The sequence below is a fragment of the Camelina sativa genome, chromosome 7 (genome assembly GCF_000633955.1).
Source record: "Camelina sativa cultivar DH55 chromosome 7, Cs, whole genome shotgun sequence".
Taxonomy (NCBI): Eukaryota; Viridiplantae; Streptophyta; class Magnoliopsida; order Brassicales; family Brassicaceae; genus Camelina; species Camelina sativa.
In genome coordinates, this window is record NC_025691.1 from 27,267,940 (window position 1) to 27,286,044 (window position 18,105).

Genomic DNA, 18,105 nt, shown 5'->3' on the forward strand with positions numbered 1-18,105 from the left:
AAAGTGTTGAATGATAAACAGATTTTTGTTGGACCTTTCCTTCGTAAGGAGGAAAGAGAGTCTGCTGCTGATAAGATTAAGTTTACCAATGTTTATGTGAAGAATCTGTCGGAGACGACTACGGATGATGAGTTGAAGACTACTTTTGGTCAGTATGGTAGTATCTCGAGCGCTGTGGTTATGAGGGACGGAGATGGGAAGTCCAGGTGTTTTGGATTTGTCAACTTTGAGGATCCTGAAGATGCAGCTCGTGCTGTTGAAGCTCTCAATGGGAAGAAGTTTGATGACAAGGAGTGGTATGTAGGTAAAGCTCAGAAGAAATCTGAGAGGGAACTTGAGTTGAGCCGAAGATATGAACAAGGCTCAAGGGATTCAGGAAACAAATTCGATGGGCTTAATTTATATGTTAAAAACCTTGATGATACTGTCACCGATGAGAAGCTGCGCGAGTTGTTTGCTGAATTCGGTACAATAACTTCCTGCAAGGTCAGTATTGTTGTCTTTCACTTACATAATAGCCATGAAGAAATGCTAATTTTTGTCCCTTATTGATTGGAATATCTTGCTTTTTGTCAAATAGGTTATGAGGGACCCTAGTGGTACTAGCAAAGGATCAGGCTTTGTTGCCTTCTCAGCTGCTAGTGAAGCTTCTAGAGTGGTAATTTAAATAATCTTGTGTCATAACAATATTGATAATTTGTTTTGAGCCTCTATTTTCTTTCTAGATTCATTTTCTTTTGGGGGTTTTCTGCAGCTGAATGAAATGAATGGTAAAATGGTTGGTGGCAAACCGTTGTATGTGGCTCTTGCACAGAGGAAAGAAGAAAGAAGGGCTAAGCTGCAGGTAACACTTCCCACACCCATAGATAACAACTGCTACGTGCGGTTATGTTTGCTTTATCTCAAATCTTTATATGTATTCTTTTTCAGGCACAGTTTTCTCAAATGCGACCTGCTTTTATTCCCGGTGTGGGTCCTCGGATGCCAATATTTCCGGGTGGTGCACCAGGTCTTGGACAACAGATTTTTTATGGTCAAGGACCTCCACCAATCATCCCTCACCAGGTACCATCACCCTTTTCCAAACTGACGTTTGTTTCATAGGAAGTCCTTAGTAACTCGATTTCTTCATAGATAGATTATTGTGTTTCTTTATTACAAATCAGTAACCACTCATTTAATTTCCTTAAACCTGTGACAGCCTGGATTTGGATATCAGCCTCAGATGGTTCCAGGAATGAGGCCAAGCTTTTTCGGCCCGATGATGCAGCCAGGGCAGCAAGGTCCACGACCAGGCGGCAGACGGTCAGGAGATGGACCCATGCGCCATCAGCATCAGCAGCCAATGCCTTATATGCAGCCACAGGTAATTAAAAAAAAAAGAAGAAGAGCATTTAAGAATGTCGTAAATCCTAGATCAAGATGAATCTTTAATCCTTTGCGTTCTTCCCTTCTATATAGATGATGCCAAGAGGACGTGGGTACCGTCACCCTCCTGGTGGTAGAAACATGCCCGATGGTCCAATGCAAGGAGGAATGGTTCCAGTTGCTTATGACATGAATGGAATGCCTTTTGCTCAACCTATGTCCGCTGGTCAATTGGCTACTTCCCTTGCTAACGCTACACCTGCTCAGCAGAGAACAGTAAGTTTCTCTATCAATATATACCTATCTAGTTGCCACATAGTGTACAAGAAGAAGAAGTTCACTTACATTATCTGTGTATGATTTGGGTTTGTGTAGCTTTTGGGTGAGAGTCTATACCCATTAGTGGACCAGATAGAGCACGAGAACGCTGCAAAAGTGACCGGTATGCTTCTGGAAATGGATCAGACTGAAGTTTTGCATCTACTCGAGTCACCGGAGGCTTTAAATGCTAAGGTTTCGGAGGCGTTAGATGTGTTGAGAAACGTGAATCAGCCACCATCAACACAGGGGAGTGATGGCAACAAAAGTGGAAGCCCAAGTGATCTCTTGGCTTCACTTTCCATTAATGATCACTTATGAGCAGCTTTTGTTCTGAGTTTCTGCTTTGGACTCTCTCCTCTCTCTCACTCTTTCTCTGATTGACAAATTTTTGCGGGAATCTATTTGCTGTTTTAGACTTTTTGCTTCGATATGATTTGCTTTTGTTTTGACTTGTTACTTTTTTGGGTTGACTTAAAAAGAATGGTTTTCTATTTTGTTGGATTATATTTTACTATTGCAAATTGCGAAGATGCTTTAAATAACTGTAGAGTGCAATTATAGTATCCCAAAGTCATGTGTCTCGTGTCAAGTTAATTCAAAATTTTTAGGATATATCTTTTTTCTTTCCAAAGCATAATTTTCATTCGATGACGATCAAGATTTCAAAATAGTAATCAAGTTTTTGCAAGTACAAATCAAAAAGTCTATTAACAACAAATGAGATTAATTCAAATGGAAAACATAACATGATTAGGATAATGCCCTCACATTTTTCAACGTTTTTGTACAAAATTTGGAACAACACCACACATTCAATACTACACAATTGTCTAAGTTCTCCTAAATAACTTATTATCATATTTAGAATAATTAGAATATAATACTTATATTTGATATATAATATGCATATTTTCTTCTAGAGTTTTCCAAAACTAAAACAGAATACAACCATAATAACTATTGTAAGATGATTCAGTCAATCCTAACTTTTTAATATTTGGATAGGATCCCAATATTAGTGGATGCATTCTAGTTATATACATAACTCAAATTATATTAGTGCAAATAATATATCTTATATTCAATTTTATTTCCATTGTGGATACTTTAAGTTTATGAGATGAGAACTTAAATTGATAATGAAAGGAATTTGGAACCTGAATTATTAAACTAAAGTTTTAAACATCCACAATATCTCGTGATTTTTTTTTGCTTTTATACACAAATAGTATAAAATATCAAATTTTGATTGTTTTGATAAACTTTCTACTTCTTATACCATATGGTTCTAAATTTATTACCTAGTTTTTAATCAATTTTAGGAAGCGCCATATAAATAATAAACCTCTAAAAAAGGTGATTTGATAAGAAATTTGAATTTAAGATTTAAAGTACATTAAAATTATAAGTGATATTATTAAATATAGTCGACGCCTGATCTATACTCTCTAAAGGTGTGGTATCAATTTCCCAAAACATTCTCACGCCGTAATCCTTGTCAAAGGAACCCCGGTAATCCGTCACATAAAGGGCATTGGAGGGATCCATATCAACCTTGAAGAAATCGATCTTGGGGGATTTCTTCAACCTTGAAGATATGATAAACTTTCTACTTATATGATCATATTTATATCATGTGTTTCTAAATTTATTACCTAGTTTTTAATCAATTTTAGGAAACGCCATATAAATAATAAACCTCTAAAAGAAAAGTGATCTGAAAGAAATTTGAATTTAAGATTTAAATTGTAAGTGATATTATCAAATATAGTCGACACCTGATCTATACTCTCTAAAGGTGTGGTATCAATTTCCCAAAACATCTTCACGCCGTAATCCCTCTCTAAGGAATCCCGGTAATCCGTCACATAACAGAAGGATCCATATTAACCTTGAAGAAATCGATCTCGGGGGAGGGGATGGGGGTTTTGGAAAGATGGATTTTCTATGTGTTGGGCCTTTTCTTGCATTGATGTTCGGTCCATCTTTGGCTCTTCACTTATATTCCCCCTTAATTGTAAGGTGGTTGACTTACCGACTCCAAATTTGTGTTGGAGTTCTTCGAATTCTCTATGTAGCAGTGAATTACTGAAGATATTTGCTAGCTGAATAGCCGCTGGAATGTGTCTTGTTTCAAGTAGACCAAGAGTGACTTGTTCTCTTATATAGTGATAGTCGATGTCAAAGCTTTTTGAGCGGTTGTGAAAAACAGTCTCTGACTTTGGTCTCCTCAAGCGGATCCTAAGACTATTTCCAATGGTTTTCTCTATTTTTTCCTCTATAATAGAGATGAGTTTTGCTCCAATGGTTTTTCCTATTTCTTCCTCTATAAAAGAATATTCCAAATAGATTCTATTTTATTTTACACTTAACACCTTTTATTTATAAAAATTACAAACTAATCCATTTTACTTTAAATTTTGTAACACTTTCATAAAATTATCTTTTTGCAACTGGTAATCTCAATATTTTAGAATAAATATTTATACTTCAATTTATATTATTGGTTCTTAAAAATACTTATTTTATTTATTTTGGTCATCAATAAAAGAAGTTAAAGATTAAGAGGACTACTTTACAAATAAAATAGTTCAACTCTATTTATAGAGGAAAAAATAGAGTTTTTCTATAAATAGAGAAAAAAATAGCAATCTCTGTTATAGAGGTGAAAGTAGAGATGGACTGGAGCAAAAATTACTCTATAATAGAGTTTAGAAGCAAAATAAAAGACTATTGGAAATGCTCTAAGGTACCTGAGAGGGACCCTTCATATGGGTCTGTGTAGGAGTATAGAGATCAAAACCAAGTAATGGAGTAGTGTTTATTCATATACAATGATCGTTCACCTAAACCTTAGTTGCCTAATTACATCTTTACTTGGGCCCATAATTTGAAGTCCTTTCTAAACAAAGAAGGCATAAGCTTGTTGATGAAGTAATTAGCAAATAATATGTTTAGAAAGCTAATTAAGTGAATGGTAGTTAAGCCTCCTAGCTCCTATAATTAACAAGAACGAAGAATCTACTACAATAGAGTCGTATGATCCAAACATGTCCAACCAAACCCATCGGGCAAAGCAATTTTTATAGCTCAATAAACTCCAAACAATTTATTATTTACGGAATTAGCTTTTATGATCCACCAAAATAGTAATCAATTCATCTTTAGAAGTTAGAGTAGTTTAGACAAGTGACAACTACTATTTTGTTGTTGGATTAAAAATACTGATTTTATTGGACAATCTAATTATTTATTAGAAAATAGAAACCAACCTCTTATCTCTTTTAAGATAGAGATAGTAAAGTAAACTACAAATAAAAAAATCAGTTTCTTAAAGTTTGATTAGATTGCACACTTAACTCAATTAATTATTCATTAAGCATAATAAAGCATTCATACTAATTACTCTCCCTAATCACTCTTTTTCATTTGTCCTCTTCACTCCCTACTAATTTATTAGACTTCCGAGGTCCATCAAAGTCATAAACATGTCTCCCCTTAAAATACAAATTAACTCTTCTAGCGATATTATAAATCTCGTACGATCCAACGTTCATTAAGCGTACATGGCCCATTTCGATCAGATCCTACCCGACACATCCTCTCTCTCACACAGTCTCACTCTCTCTCTCTCTCTCTCTACAGTTGTTTTCAAGTAATCTTAACTTTGCCAAACAATCCCTTTTTTTTCATTTGTCCTCTTCACTCTTTCTCTGTTTTTAATCTCTTCCATTGTTGTGTTCCTTGAGAGACGATCTGTGTTTTAAGTTTTGGTTAAGAAGGTGAGGAAAGTTTTGATCTTTATTCATGGGGTTTTTTTTTAATTACCAAATCTTCTAAATGTGGATAATCAAAAAGATGACTTTTTTTTTTGTGTGATTCGTCATGGGGTTTCTTCTAAAGTTTTTAACTTTATGAAATTGGATTTTTCTTCTTTTTAGTGTGTCGTGCATGTATAAGCCATTGATGGAAGCTAGCTCGTTGATTTCTGATTTGGGATTTTTTTATAAGTACAGTGAGATGGTTTTGTTTTGTTCTTTGGTCTTAATCTGGATTTGAGTCGCATTCACTTTTGTAAATGTGGTGGTCCATTCTGAGGAATGTGGGATCAGAGAAACCAAACAGAACTAGAAAAAATATATGTTCCTTTTTTTTTGTTTTTGTTTTTGGGTTTGTTTATGTCAATGTGAGTTATAAAGCTTATCCAAAGTCTTTCTGTTTTTGGTTTCTGTGTTATAGGATATTATTGTTGAGTAAGAGTAGTTGTGTGTTGTTTGTGGAGGTGATAAATGGAGCATAAAGCATGGCCTTGGAAGAAGAAATCAATGGAGAAAACGGTTGTGGAAAGCATTGGAGAGGTAAGTCCGTAGGTGGATATGATGATGCTTGCATTGATGTTTGATGTTAGGTTGGAAGATGGATCTTCTTTATGTATCTTCTAGAGATGTGTTTTTTTATGGTTGGTAGTTAGTATCAAGTGTTGATCTGTTTGAGAATCAAGTGTTGTTTTAGCTTATTATGTTTGAGGTCAAGTTTCTCCTTTTTGATGCTCTTTTTGACCAAAAGTAAAAACCCTCAAGTATTGAAAACTGAAATACCAATGATTGTGAATCTTGTGTAATTTGCTAAAAGTTCTCCTGATGAGTTTGGTTTTGTATCGCCTCATGAGCTTGATTGTTCTTATTATTAGACTGAGAAGGTTGTGGCTGAGAAGATAGAGCTAGAAAATCGCCTTAAAAGTCTGAATGATAAGCTTACCTCTGTCGAGGCTGACAGCAATAAGCATGAGACTGCGGCGCGAGAAGCAATTGTTGGTAAATTTCCTCGACTTTTGTGCTCTTTACACTCTCATATAGCTTCCTGTTCCAATTGCATTTTGTGCTAACAGGCTGGGAGAAGACAAAAGCTGAAGTTGCATCTCTCAAGAAGAAACTCGAAGAAGCTGTAAATGAAAAACACAGAAGTGAGGAAAGGTCGAGTCAAACAGATGCTGGTCTAAAAGAATGTATGCAGCAACTTCGTTTTGTTCGCGAGGAGCAGGAGAGAAGGATGCATGATGCGTTGACAAAAGCATCGCATGAGTACGAACGGCGATTGACTGTTATAAAGGCGGAACTGGCAGGTACTGGTAAGAAGCTTGCAGAAGCAGAAGGCGAGAACACTCAACTCTCAAAGGCTTTGTTAGCAAAGAACAAAACTGTTGAAGATTTAAACAGAGAGAGGGATCGAATCGAAGTTGATTTCAATGCTTTGGTGAGTAGTTTAGAGTCGAAGGAGAAAGAAAACGTTTCACTGAGATATGAAGTCCGAGTGCTGGAGAAAGAGCTCGAGCTTCGGAATGAAGAGAGAGAGTTTAGTCGTCGAACCGCTGAAGCATCGCATAAACTGCACTTAGAGAATGTGAAGAAAGTTGCAAAGTTAGAATCAGAGTGTCAAAGGTTACGGATACTTGTCAGAAAACGGTTACCAGGACCAGCTGCTCTGTCAAAAATGAGGAATGAAGTAGAAATGCTGGGAAGGAGAAGAGTCAATGGAAGCCCTAACAGTCCGCTGATTGATTCCGAAAAGATCAATAACCTCTCTGAGCAAGTATGCTTACTGGAAGAAGAGAACAAGACTCTGAGGGAAGCCTTAAACAAGAAAGTCAGTGAGCTTCAGTTCTCAAGAAATATGTATTCTCGAACAGCGTCTAGACTACTAGAATTCGAGTCTCATGTTGAAGAATCTTCTAAAGGCACAAACATTGAGCCTACACGGAGAAGCAATGTGTCGTGTGAAGTCTCTATTGCATCACTATCAGAGTTTGACAATGATGATAAAGTTAGCTGTGCTGATTCTTGGGCTTCTGCTTTACTTTCAGAGCTAGACAATTTCAAGAACAAGAAGCAAATGGGCTCGAGTTTGGTTGGAACCCCTAAAGCTTCAGAGATGAAACTAATGGATGATTTTGCTGAAATGGAAAAGCTTGCTATGGTTGCAAGCACAATCGACAACCGACCTGGAAGTTCTCATATTTGTTCTTCTGATTCCGTTTCAGCTACTGGTCCAGTAGAAAACGAATCAAATGAAACTTCATCAGAGCCAACAAAAACTCCTGGAACAGATTATTCATTAAATCCTGTTGCATCTCCCCAAGATGATTTAATGAGAAAATTACCTCAGTCTCTTCATATCGTGGTGAAAGCGATAATGGAGTACAAGCGTCTTGCGCAGAGAAACACTGATGAAGCACTTGAAGATATCAGAAAAGCTTTGTCAAGTGTAAACCATTTAAGCTCTTCTGTGATAAACCATCAGGAGACTAAAAATCTCACTGTGGATGATAGACCAGATATGGAGTGTGATATCAGCAAATCGATTCATAGTATCATTGAAATTATCGAAGGAGTCAGCTTAAAAGATGAAAGTCATGTGTCCAACGGAGAATCAGAAAGGCTTTCAGGATACACTGCTCGTGTCTTGCAATGGAAAACTAGAGAGCTGAGTAGTGTATTGCAGCGATTTCTTCATACTTGTTACGATCTATTAGACAGAAAATCAGACATAAGGAAGTTTGTAGAAGAGCTAAGCTCTGTGTTGGAATGGATGGTGAACCACTGTTTTTCTCTTCAAGATGTTTCCACCATGAGAAATGAGATTAAGACGCAGTTCGAGTGGGATGAATCCCGGAGTGGAAGTGAAGTTGATATTGGAATATGTCGTCAGGTTTCTTCAGAAGCAGATAAGCTTAAGACAATAGATGTTTCCTTTTTGGCTTGCAAGGATCAGTCAATTGAAGACAAACCTGGAAATCAAAAATTGTCAAACAATATGGCTGAAGAAGAGGCAAAGGAGAAGACAGTAAGGTAAATGTGAATGCTTAAAGACTTCATATCAGAAAATCCATACATTTATCTTTGATGCATCCAATGGTTTCTTGTTGCAGTGCCTCAGAAAANAGTAGAAAACGAATCAAATGAAACTTCATCAGAGCCAACAAAAACTCCTGGAACAGATTATTCATTAAATCCTGTTGCATCTCCCCAAGATGATTTAATGAGAAAATTACCTCAGTCTCTTCATATCGTGGTGAAAGCGATAATGGAGTACAAGCGTCTTGCGCAGAGAAACACTGATGAAGCACTTGAAGATATCAGAAAAGCTTTGTCAAGTGTAAACCATTTAAGCTCTTCTGTGATAAACCATCAGGAGACTAAAAATCTCACTGTGGATGATAGACCAGATATGGAGTGTGATATCAGCAAATCGATTCATAGTATCATTGAAATTATCGAAGGAGTCAGCTTAAAAGATGAAAGTCATGTGTCCAACGGAGAATCAGAAAGGCTTTCAGGATACACTGCTCGTGTCTTGCAATGGAAAACTACAGAGCTGAGTAGTGTATTGCAGCGATTTCTTCATACTTGTTACGATCTATTAGACAGAAAATCAGACATAAGGAAGTTTGTAGAAGAGCTAAGCTCTGTGTTGGAATGGATGGTGAACCACTGTTTTTCTCTTCAAGATGTTTCCACCATGAGAAATGAGATTAAGACGCAGTTCGAGTGGGATGAATCCCGGAGTGGAAGTGAAGTTGATATTGGAATATGTCGTCAGGTTTCTTCAGAAGCAGATAAGCTTAAGACAATAGATGTTTCCTTTTTGGCTTGCAAGGATCAGTCAATTGAAGACAAACCTGGAAATCAAAAATTGTCAAACAATATGGCTGAAGAAGAGGCAAAGGAGAAGACAGTAAGGTAAATGTGAATGCTTAAAGACTTCATATCAGAAAATCCATACATTTATCTTTGATGCATCCAATGGTTTCTTGTTGCAGTGCCTCAGAAAACGAGCTCAAGCTGGAAGAAAAACAAAACATGCGAACCGTAAGTTTAAAGCAGAATAAAACATTGAGAATTGCTTTTGTCCCAAAACCAATCTGTTTTATGTGTTTAATGAATTCAGGAATTGGAAATCACAGCTGCTTCAGAAAAATTGGCCGAGTGTCAAGAGACGATTCTAAACCTTGGAAAGCAGCTTAAGGCATTGACTAACTCAAAAGAAACAGCTTTACTTTCTGACAAACTCATGTCTGACCTGACTGAAAAATCGGACAATCTAGCTGGTGTACAACCTTCTCAAGAAACAAAACCAGAGAAGAGACTGACCAGCCAGAGATCATCTCTTTTAGATCAGATGAAGGCAGAAGATCACGACACCGGGGATTCCAAGGCTCAAAAACCACAAGCAGCAGAGAAAAATGGAAAGGGAGGCAGTTCTGTTTACAATGAAACCATTGAGGCATTGGAACATATTCTTCTCTCAGACAAAAGCAAAGGCACTGACACAAACTGTTTCGCCATTGTTCCTCAGAAGAAGAGCGTTGGAGTTAAGAGCCTCTGGAGAAAGCTGTTGGGAAGAAAAAAGAAAGGTCAGAGCAACAAGCTCTCTATTCCATTTCCTACTTAAGAAGATGGTGTCATTTAGACTATAATCAAATACCTTTAATCCTGTTTCTTAATATGGTCCCAAACTATGCAAGCTACTAAACTGTCATTTTCGTAGATTTTTTTGGCAGTATATATAAAATTCCACTTAGATTATTGTTACCCAATAAGATGATCATGCTATCTTATTTCACTTTTTAGTTTCAGAAAAGATACAATCAGTTATCTTGACCCAATGAATCTTTAGCAGGGTTAATGTAAATCTCCCACGTAGGACACCAAATGCAAAGATCATTTGATATAATGTAATGTCAGGTCTCGAAAAACAAATTGTGGACTTTAAAAGAGACTACTCAATCTCTGTACAGAACAAACTTGGCGATGTCGTTAAGTCCAGCTTCCTTGTAACATTGAGCAACCCGATCCAGTGATTCGTCCCATGTCCCTTCGAGTGACGCTAGATTCAGTAAGAACGAAGCCTCGTCCAAGAAAGCCTGACAGTTTAAAGTTTTGTTTCAAGTCCTTGAATCCAGAAACCATGATATGAGAATCTAAATATGAATAGAGGCAAAAAACGAACCTGAGACATCGGCTTTCCCCTTTCTATATCTCGTTGTCTTCCTTCTCCTGTAATTCTCTCCTTGTACTTCACAATTTGCTCCTCTCCCCACTCTGCTATTCGAGCAATTTCCTGGGCACCATTTCATATGTTCAACCAACACCTTTCCCCATTCTTTTTTCAATTATCAAAATGGTATTCAAGGAATTGTACCTCGTATCTGCATCCTAAGGTCCACCATGAAGATGTCAGAGCACCCCGAGCCGCGTCTTTCGCTTCTAAGCTACGGCCAAGTCTACAAAACCATAGAGGTCTTAGATTTTTCTAGAAAGGGCACACGCATCAACTCATGGATATATTAACAAGGAGATAGAAGGCTGATAAGAGAGGATCATACGAACTTCAGTAAAACCTTTGCGTTGAAAGCAAAAGGCCGGGCAAATCCGGGGAAGTTCCCTCTCTTTGTATAAAACTCGGCAGCCACCAAAGCTGAAACCTTGTATTAGCACGTGAAGATAGTTTAAAAAGAGAAAACAAGTCAACTTCAACAGGATAGATGTTATTACTAGCCTTACATGGTCTCCATTCTCGATATGTCGAATAACCTTACGTTCTAGAGAATCCGGAAACAGTCCAACCTAAATAACAAAGCTCACAATCACCCACATGCCGAAAAGCGTCTGACAATAACAGGTTCACTATATGTACCTTTCTTAATAGATAGGCATCCAAATCTAACAGTCTTGACTTGGCAAAGTCACCCTTACTGTAAAGTTTCTTTCCAGCTTCCCCTGCAGCATTGAAGATTTCTTGACTTGATTCTTCGGGTTTAGAAACATCTTCTTCCACCAATATTCTGTGAATGAACTGATCAACCTGAATGATGGCCAATGAAAATCAGATATGAGAATAAACAGCCAGAAAGAAATGAACCGACATCAACGCACCAGTAATGATATAAAAGACCCATTACATTATTGGCTAAAAACCAAACCCCATGTTTCTGAACTTCTACCACTTGCATCTCCATACTGAAAACACCAGATACAACGATAAGATAACAAAATATGAAGATATAACCAGATAAAAGAAGCCTCCTAACCTAGAAGGAGCTGTTGGCCACCGTAATAAAGCAATTGAAGAACCTGAAAATTGAAAAGTCAACACAAACTCAATATGAAAGTGTTTTCAAACTCAAACATAAAAACTTATGGTACAATGTCCACGATCATACATACCTGGGCTCATTCTCACCAATGGTATAGTAAGTGGCAACAAGCCTTGCTTGGCACCAGGAGAAACTATGGATTTACCTTATACAAATGTCATATCACCAATTCCGAAAATTACACACAATTACTTCGAAGATATGATCACAAGTCAAGTCAGTGCAAGATTTGAATCTACCTCTAGCTGTGAATATGTTGAGCAACTGAGTTAGATGCATAGGAGGCTGAGCTTTTGCTACGTCCTTGATGAAACATTCATGTTCTAACAAAAAAAAACCAGAATCAATTCATTTGGTGTTTCAGTTCAATTCTTCAACTCCGTAAGAATCCAAAAACCCGATCTCGAGAACATTTCCAGAAGTGTGAATACTGAAAATACTAACCAGATAATGGAGAAGTAGAAAATAAAAACGATCTGGAGAAGTTTCTGCTGCCTAGAAGTATCAGTCCACGTTTACGTCCGTTCACCGCCGCGCCGTAATGCATTTTTTCCCGATCGCCGTACTTTTTTCTCTTCCGATGAGAAACCTTCGAGAAGCTAATTTAGGAAGAGAGAAGGCTGGCTGATTGAGGGAAAAAAAAAAAACCCAAACTAAAGCCCAAATTTTGTTTAAAAAGCCCATTAGGCCCAGTAACATTCAGTATCGTCGCCGGGTTAAGTTCGCCGGGGAAGTACTTATGTACAGTAGATAATTCAAATCGAGCTGCCACGTCGCTATTTTCCCACCAACTTTTTTTTTTTTTTTTTTTTTAATTCAGAAAATATTTGTGATTTTTTCACGAATACCCAAACTCTTTAATGTAATTGAGAATTTTTTAATTGGATTTGAAGATTAAAAAGGCCAAAAAAAAAAAATATATAAAAATAAAATTGAAGATAACTTTTAGGGTTTATAACGACCCGCCAAATTCGCTTGTCTCCTCCGACATTTTCAGATTTTCTTGACCCGGATCTTGACCCGGGCCCGCATTTTATTCGGTTCCGATCTGGTAACTTGACAATGGCGTCGGGAGCTTCGCCTTCTTCTTCGGCGACCAGATCGGAGCCACCTAAGGAGTCTACGGTGCGTTTTAATCTCACTCGAAATCTCTTCCTCAACAAAATCGGATCCTTTGAAAAGTTTCTATTTTTATTTCTGGGTTTCTAAAAGTCGTAACTTTTGAGGCATTGAGACTATGATTTGCTATTAAGTTTTAGCTTCGATTTGGTGTTGTTTTTGGATCTAGAGATTGCTGCATTGTGAGCTACAATAGTTGTTTTAGGGTTTGAGAGAAGCCATTGTGCTGCAATTGGTAGTTTTCTTTTTTTCTCATTGAGCACTTTGGAAATGAATATGGTCTGTGTAAAGGAACCTCATTTTCATGTTTGCTGTTGAAATGCGTTTGATTTCTTTGAAATTTCAGCCGGAAGAGACAAGTCCAGCTTCTAAGGAAGTGTCAGCAGTAATAGAATCGCTAAAGAAGAAACTTGCTGCTGATCGGTGTATATCAGTTAAGGTTTGTATTGGTTCTTCTTGTTTAATTCATAAATCTTGTTTTTTTTTTTTTTTTTTTTTTTTTTTTNTTCTGCAACTGATTTGCTAGAAATCGAGGATTCGTTTTTGTTTAGAAAAGGTTTGATGAAAACAAGAAGAATTTGTGTGACATTACTCAAAGCTTTATGAGGTCGTCTATGGAGAGAGGAGGTAGCTGTAAAGATGGTAATGATCTTTTAGTTAAGAGGCAAAGAGATTCGCCTGGTATGAAAAGCGGAATCGATGCTAGTGATGGTGATAGGAATAACCACAGATTCGTAGAGGATGGACATGCCAATTCAGCGGTGGTTCAAGGATCTAGTGTCCCTGTTAAAATTTCCTTACGGCCAATCAAACTACCTGATATCAAACGTTTGTCACCTTATACCACATGGGTTTTTCTGGACAGGTACTTTGACATTAACGTCGCAAAAAGTACTTGGAAGTATTCAAGTTGAAATGTATGCCGTTGCGGAGTATCTTACCATTGTAATCACTCTTAAAATGATTCAGGAATCAAAGAATGACTGAAGACCAGTCTGTAGTGGGTCGAAGGAGAATTTATTATGATCAAACTGGCGGGGAAGCGCTCATTTGCAGTGATAGTGAAGAGGAGGTGATTGATGACGAAGAAGAAAAAAGAGAATTTTTGGAGCCTGAAGATCTTATTATTCGGTTAGTCTAATCCTTTCTCATTGCTGGTCTCTTATTGTGAATCTCTTGTCTGCTACTTTCATTGATATGTTTTTTCATTCTCACCCTTCATTTCCCTTCATTTATCCAGCATGACCCTTGAGCAACTAGGTCTTTCAGACTCTGTCTTGGAGGAACTAGCAAATTTATTGTCCAGACGTGCGAGTGAAATCAAGGTATCAGCCACTTTTTCTCTGTCTGTGGCCAGTATGAACTATGATGTTCCTATTTTCCATTAGAATCCAGAACTTTAATTGTAGGATTTAAAAACACAGTGAGTGATGCATCGTTTAAGGATATCCAATTAGTATTGTTCCAGCCCTTTCCCAATTGGCTTTTTGCAGAGATATGAACACCGACCATCTTATACAGGCAAGACATGGAGTGCTTATGAAGGAAAAAGAAATATCCGAGAGTGGCGATAATCAAGCAGAGAGCTCCCTTCTCAACAAAGATATGGAAGGAGCATTAGATTCTTTCGATAACCTGTTCTGCCGTAGATGCCTTGTTAGTCCATTTGATTTCTCAGGCTAAATTTTTCAAGGGTTAATACTTGATGTTCTAGCAAAGTAATTCTCTTTTTAACCTGTTATGCGCCTATGCAGGTATTTGATTGCCGGCTCCATGGGTGTTCACAAGATCTTATTTTTCCTGTGAGTTAGTGCCCACTGAAAATTCATATTATATCTTTATAGTTACTTATTTTAATTTTATGGTTTTTAGGCTGAGAAACCAGCTCCGTGGTGTCCTCCGGTAGATGAAAATCTAACCTGTGGTGCAAACTGCTATATAACGGTAAAATTTGTTTATTCACGCAGCTAAGCTTATCTCCTAGAAAGACTGATTTGACAAAAAGAATTGTTTTCATTCTATCAGCTTCTCAAGTCTGAAAGNTTTTTTCATTCTCACCCTTCATTTCCCTTCATTTATCCAGCATGACCCTTGAGCAACTAGGTCTTTCAGACTCTGTCTTGGAGGAACTAGCAAATTTATTGTCCAGACGTGCGAGTGAAATCAAGGTATCAGCCACTTTTTCTCTGTCTGTGGCCAGTATGAACTATGATGTTCCTATTTTCCATTAGAATCCAGAACTTTAATTGTAGGATTTAAAAACACAGTGAGTGATGCATCGTTTAAGGATATCCAATTAGTATTGTTCCAGCCCTTTCCCAATTGGCTTTTTGCAGAGATATGAACACCGACCATCTTATACAGGCAAGACATGGAGTGCTTATGAAGGAAAAAGAAATATCCGAGAGTGGCGATAATCAAGCAGAGAGCTCCCTTCTCAACAAAGATATGGAAGGAGCATTAGATTCTTTCGATAACCTGTTCTGCCGTAGATGCCTTGTTAGTCCATTTGATTTCTCAGGCTAAATTTTTCAAGGGTTAATACTTGATGTTCTAGCAAAGTAATTCTCTTTTTAACCTGTTATGCGCCTATGCAGGTATTTGATTGCCGGCTCCATGGGTGTTCACAAGATCTTATTTTTCCTGTGAGTTAGTGCCCACTGAAAATTCATATTATATCTTTATAGTTACTTATTTTAATTTTATGGTTTTTTAGGCTGAGAAACCAGCTCCGTGGTGTCCTCCGGTAGATGAAAATCTAACCTGTGGTGCAAACTGCTATAAAACGGTAAAATTTGTTTATTCACGCAGCTAAGCTTATCTCCTAGAAAGACTGATTTGACAAAAAGAATTGTTTTCATTCTATCAGCTTCTCAAGTCTGAAAGAATTCCGGGATATGGCACCACCGAATATAAAACTGGCACTTCATCAGATTGTGCGGTCACTAAGACCACATCCACGAAGTTATCAAGCAAACTTAGTAGGAGAAAACCAAAGACCTTCCCAAGTGAAAGTGCATCGTCTAATGAAAAGTGCACACCAGAGACAAGTGACTCAGAGAACGGACTTCAGCAGGATACCAATTCCGATAAAGTTTCATCATCACCAAAAGNAAAAACACAGTGAGTGATGCATCGTTTAAGGATATCCAATTAGTATTGTTCCAGCCCNACATGTAAAATCTGGGAACTCCGGGAAGTCAAAGAAGAATGGCACCCCTGCAGAAGAATCTAAGAATTCTGTCAAGGATGACGATCCTGTTTGTCAGCTAAATGAGGTTGCTTCTGAGCTTGATGCACCATGTAGCGATGAAAGTATACGGAAAGAAGAGTTTGTTGGTGAGAATGCATGTCGAAGAGGATTGGCTACAAACAAATTGTGGAGACCACTTGAGAAAAGCCTTTTTGAAAAAGGTGTTGAGATTTTTGGAATGAATAGGTGAGTAAACTGCTAAATTATCATTCAGCTTCAGGTTTTGTCAATCTGTGGAAGATTGTCATCTTTCTTTGTTTCTTTGCAGCTGCTTAATTGCTAGAAACCTTTTGAGTGGTTTCAAGTCATGTTGGGAGGTCTTCCAATACATGACTTGCTCGGAAAATAAAGCTTCCTTCTTTGGAGAGGATGCATTAAATCCCGATGGCTCTTCCAAGTTTGACATCAATGGAAATATGGTTTAATACTTATTCTTTTTGTATACACATTCCTGATATAATAGATTTATTTCTGTGAGAGAACTAATGCTTTAGTTACTGGACTATCCAGGCTAATAACCAAGTGAGGAGAAGGTCAAGATTTCTACGTAGACGAGGCAAAGTGCGTCGCTTGAAGTATACTTGGAAATCTGCTGCATATCATTCAATTAGGAAAAGAATTACTGAGAGGAAAGACCAGCCATGCCGTCAGTTTAATCCATGCAACTGCAAAACTGCTTGTGGGAAGGAATGTTCTTGTTTACTAAACGGGACTTGCTGCGAGAAGTACTGCGGGTATTGTAATCTATGATCATTCACATCTGTATTTTCTAGCTTTGAATCTCATTGCCAACAAACTTTATTCTCTGTGTAGTTGCCCAAAGAGCTGCAAGAATAGGTTTAGAGGTTGTCATTGTGCAAAAAGTCAGTGTCGAAGCCGTCAGTGTCCATGCTTTGCTGCAGATCGGGAATGTGATCCAGATGTTTGTAGGAACTGCTGGGTCATGTAAGTCTTATTGGAGATGCAAATGTTTACTCTACGGTTTTGTTCTACTAATTGGTCGCTTAGNATTGTAATCTATGATCATTCACATCTGTATTTTCTAGCTTTGAATCTCATTGCCAACAAACTTTATTCTCTGTGTAGTTGCCCAAAGAGCTGCAAGAATAGGTTTAGAGGTTGTCATTGTGCAAAAAGTCAGTGTCGAAGCCGTCAGTGTCCATGCTTTGCTGCAGATCGGGAATGTGATCCAGATGTTTGTAGGAACTGCTGGGTCATGTAAGTCTTATTGGAGATGCAAATGTTTACTCTACGGTTTTGTGCTACTAATTGGTCGCTTAGTAGAGGATCAAGAACGCATTGCTACTTTGTTTTCGTTACTAAATGGAACCAAATACACTAATACTATGTCTGAATGAATTTAAATGTGTAGTGGCGGGGATGGTACGCTCGGGGTGCCAAGTCAAAGAGGCGATAATTATGAGTGCAGGAATATGAAGTTGCTCCTGAAACAACAGCAAAGGGTACATACTTAGCTTTCTTAACTATGCCAATATGAATTTGCTCCTGCAATCAAATGACTAGGAGGAACTTCAAATGATTAAAGATGAATTTGTGAAGTTAGCTCTCTTTTTTTGTCAATTTCAGGTTTTGCTTGGAAGATCTGATGTTTCTGGTTGGGGAGCTTTCTTAAAGGTAAAGAAGAATGCAAGATTTGTCAAATAGAATGGAAGTCCTTAAATGATGAAATTATATTTGGAGTCTTGATTTGCCTTAAATAACAAATCTTGTTCCTTCTTACAGAACAGTGTAAGTAAACATGAATACCTTGGGGAATACACAGGAGAGTTGATCTCACATAAAGAAGCAGATAAACGGGGGAAGATATATGATCGCGAGAACTCCTCTTTTCTCTTCAATCTAAACGATCAGGCACGTCTTGTCTCAAAAA

At 37.6% G+C, this 18,105-nt stretch overlaps 4 protein-coding genes across 6 annotated transcripts in view; 3 read left to right on the forward strand and 1 right to left on the reverse strand.

Annotated features, from left to right (window-relative positions):
- Positions 1 to 2,193, forward strand: part of LOC104702867 (polyadenylate-binding protein 4-like) — a 5,279-nt gene extending 3,086 nt beyond the window's left edge. Inside the window, exons 4-10 of one of the 2 annotated variants that reach the window (XM_019228173.1) lie at positions 49 to 486; positions 581 to 658; positions 755 to 844; positions 931 to 1,065; positions 1,202 to 1,366; positions 1,462 to 1,644; positions 1,744 to 2,193. In XM_019228173.1, the coding sequence (XP_019083718.1) occupies positions 49 to 486; positions 581 to 658; positions 755 to 844; positions 931 to 1,065; positions 1,202 to 1,366; positions 1,462 to 1,644; positions 1,744 to 2,007 (1,353 nt within the window). In that variant the 3' untranslated portion in view covers positions 2,008 to 2,193. The remainder of the gene's footprint in view (positions 1 to 48; positions 487 to 580; positions 659 to 754; positions 845 to 930; positions 1,066 to 1,201; positions 1,367 to 1,461; positions 1,645 to 1,743) is intronic. The other variant, XM_010418786.2, reaches the window with a different exon arrangement.
- On the forward strand, positions 5,140 to 10,271 carry LOC104702869 (filament-like plant protein 7). 2 transcript variants are annotated; one of them, XM_010418788.2, is made up of 6 exons: positions 5,140 to 5,471; positions 5,929 to 6,047; positions 6,380 to 6,503; positions 6,578 to 8,534; positions 9,506 to 9,554; positions 9,634 to 10,271. In XM_010418788.2, exons 2-6 carry the CDS (start codon positions 5,979 to 5,981, stop codon positions 10,135 to 10,137), a joined length of 2,703 nt encoding a protein of 900 aa, XP_010417090.1. In that variant the 5' UTR covers positions 5,140 to 5,471; positions 5,929 to 5,978; the 3' UTR covers positions 10,138 to 10,271. The 2 variants fall into 2 exon arrangements, with proteins under 2 accessions (XP_010417090.1, XP_010417091.1); XM_010418789.2 differs by having other exon boundaries at positions 5,972 to 6,047.
- LOC104702868 lies at positions 10,288 to 12,444 on the reverse strand. The gene is made up of 11 exons (XM_010418787.2): positions 12,287 to 12,444; positions 12,082 to 12,165; positions 11,913 to 11,987; positions 11,777 to 11,819; positions 11,648 to 11,705; positions 11,383 to 11,550; positions 11,250 to 11,312; positions 11,076 to 11,170; positions 10,888 to 10,969; positions 10,696 to 10,806; positions 10,288 to 10,609 (listed from the first exon to the last, which is right to left on the reverse strand). Exons 1-11 carry the CDS (start codon positions 12,387 to 12,389, stop codon positions 10,469 to 10,471), a joined length of 1,023 nt encoding a protein of 340 aa, XP_010417089.1. The 5' UTR covers positions 12,390 to 12,444; the 3' UTR covers positions 10,288 to 10,468.
- LOC104704984 (histone-lysine N-methyltransferase CLF-like) overlaps positions 12,750 to 18,105 on the forward strand; it is a 7,007-nt gene continuing 1,651 nt past the window's right edge. The window contains exons 1-16 of the mRNA XM_019227159.1: positions 12,750 to 12,967; positions 13,308 to 13,400; positions 13,513 to 13,826; positions 13,931 to 14,092; positions 14,202 to 14,286; positions 14,483 to 14,617; positions 14,716 to 14,763; positions 15,678 to 15,749; positions 15,831 to 16,084; positions 16,119 to 16,400; positions 16,483 to 16,633; positions 16,725 to 16,948; positions 17,028 to 17,159; positions 17,587 to 17,677; positions 17,802 to 17,849; positions 17,958 to 18,086. Coding sequence (XP_019082704.1) covers positions 12,905 to 12,967; positions 13,308 to 13,400; positions 13,513 to 13,826; positions 13,931 to 14,092; positions 14,202 to 14,286; positions 14,483 to 14,617; positions 14,716 to 14,763; positions 15,678 to 15,749; positions 15,831 to 16,084; positions 16,119 to 16,400; positions 16,483 to 16,633; positions 16,725 to 16,948; positions 17,028 to 17,159; positions 17,587 to 17,677; positions 17,802 to 17,849; positions 17,958 to 18,086 — 2,283 coding nt within the window. The 5' untranslated portion in view covers positions 12,750 to 12,904. The remainder of the gene's footprint in view (positions 12,968 to 13,307; positions 13,401 to 13,512; positions 13,827 to 13,930; positions 14,093 to 14,201; positions 14,287 to 14,482; positions 14,618 to 14,715; positions 14,764 to 15,677; positions 15,750 to 15,830; positions 16,085 to 16,118; positions 16,401 to 16,482; positions 16,634 to 16,724; positions 16,949 to 17,027; positions 17,160 to 17,586; positions 17,678 to 17,801; positions 17,850 to 17,957; positions 18,087 to 18,105) is intronic.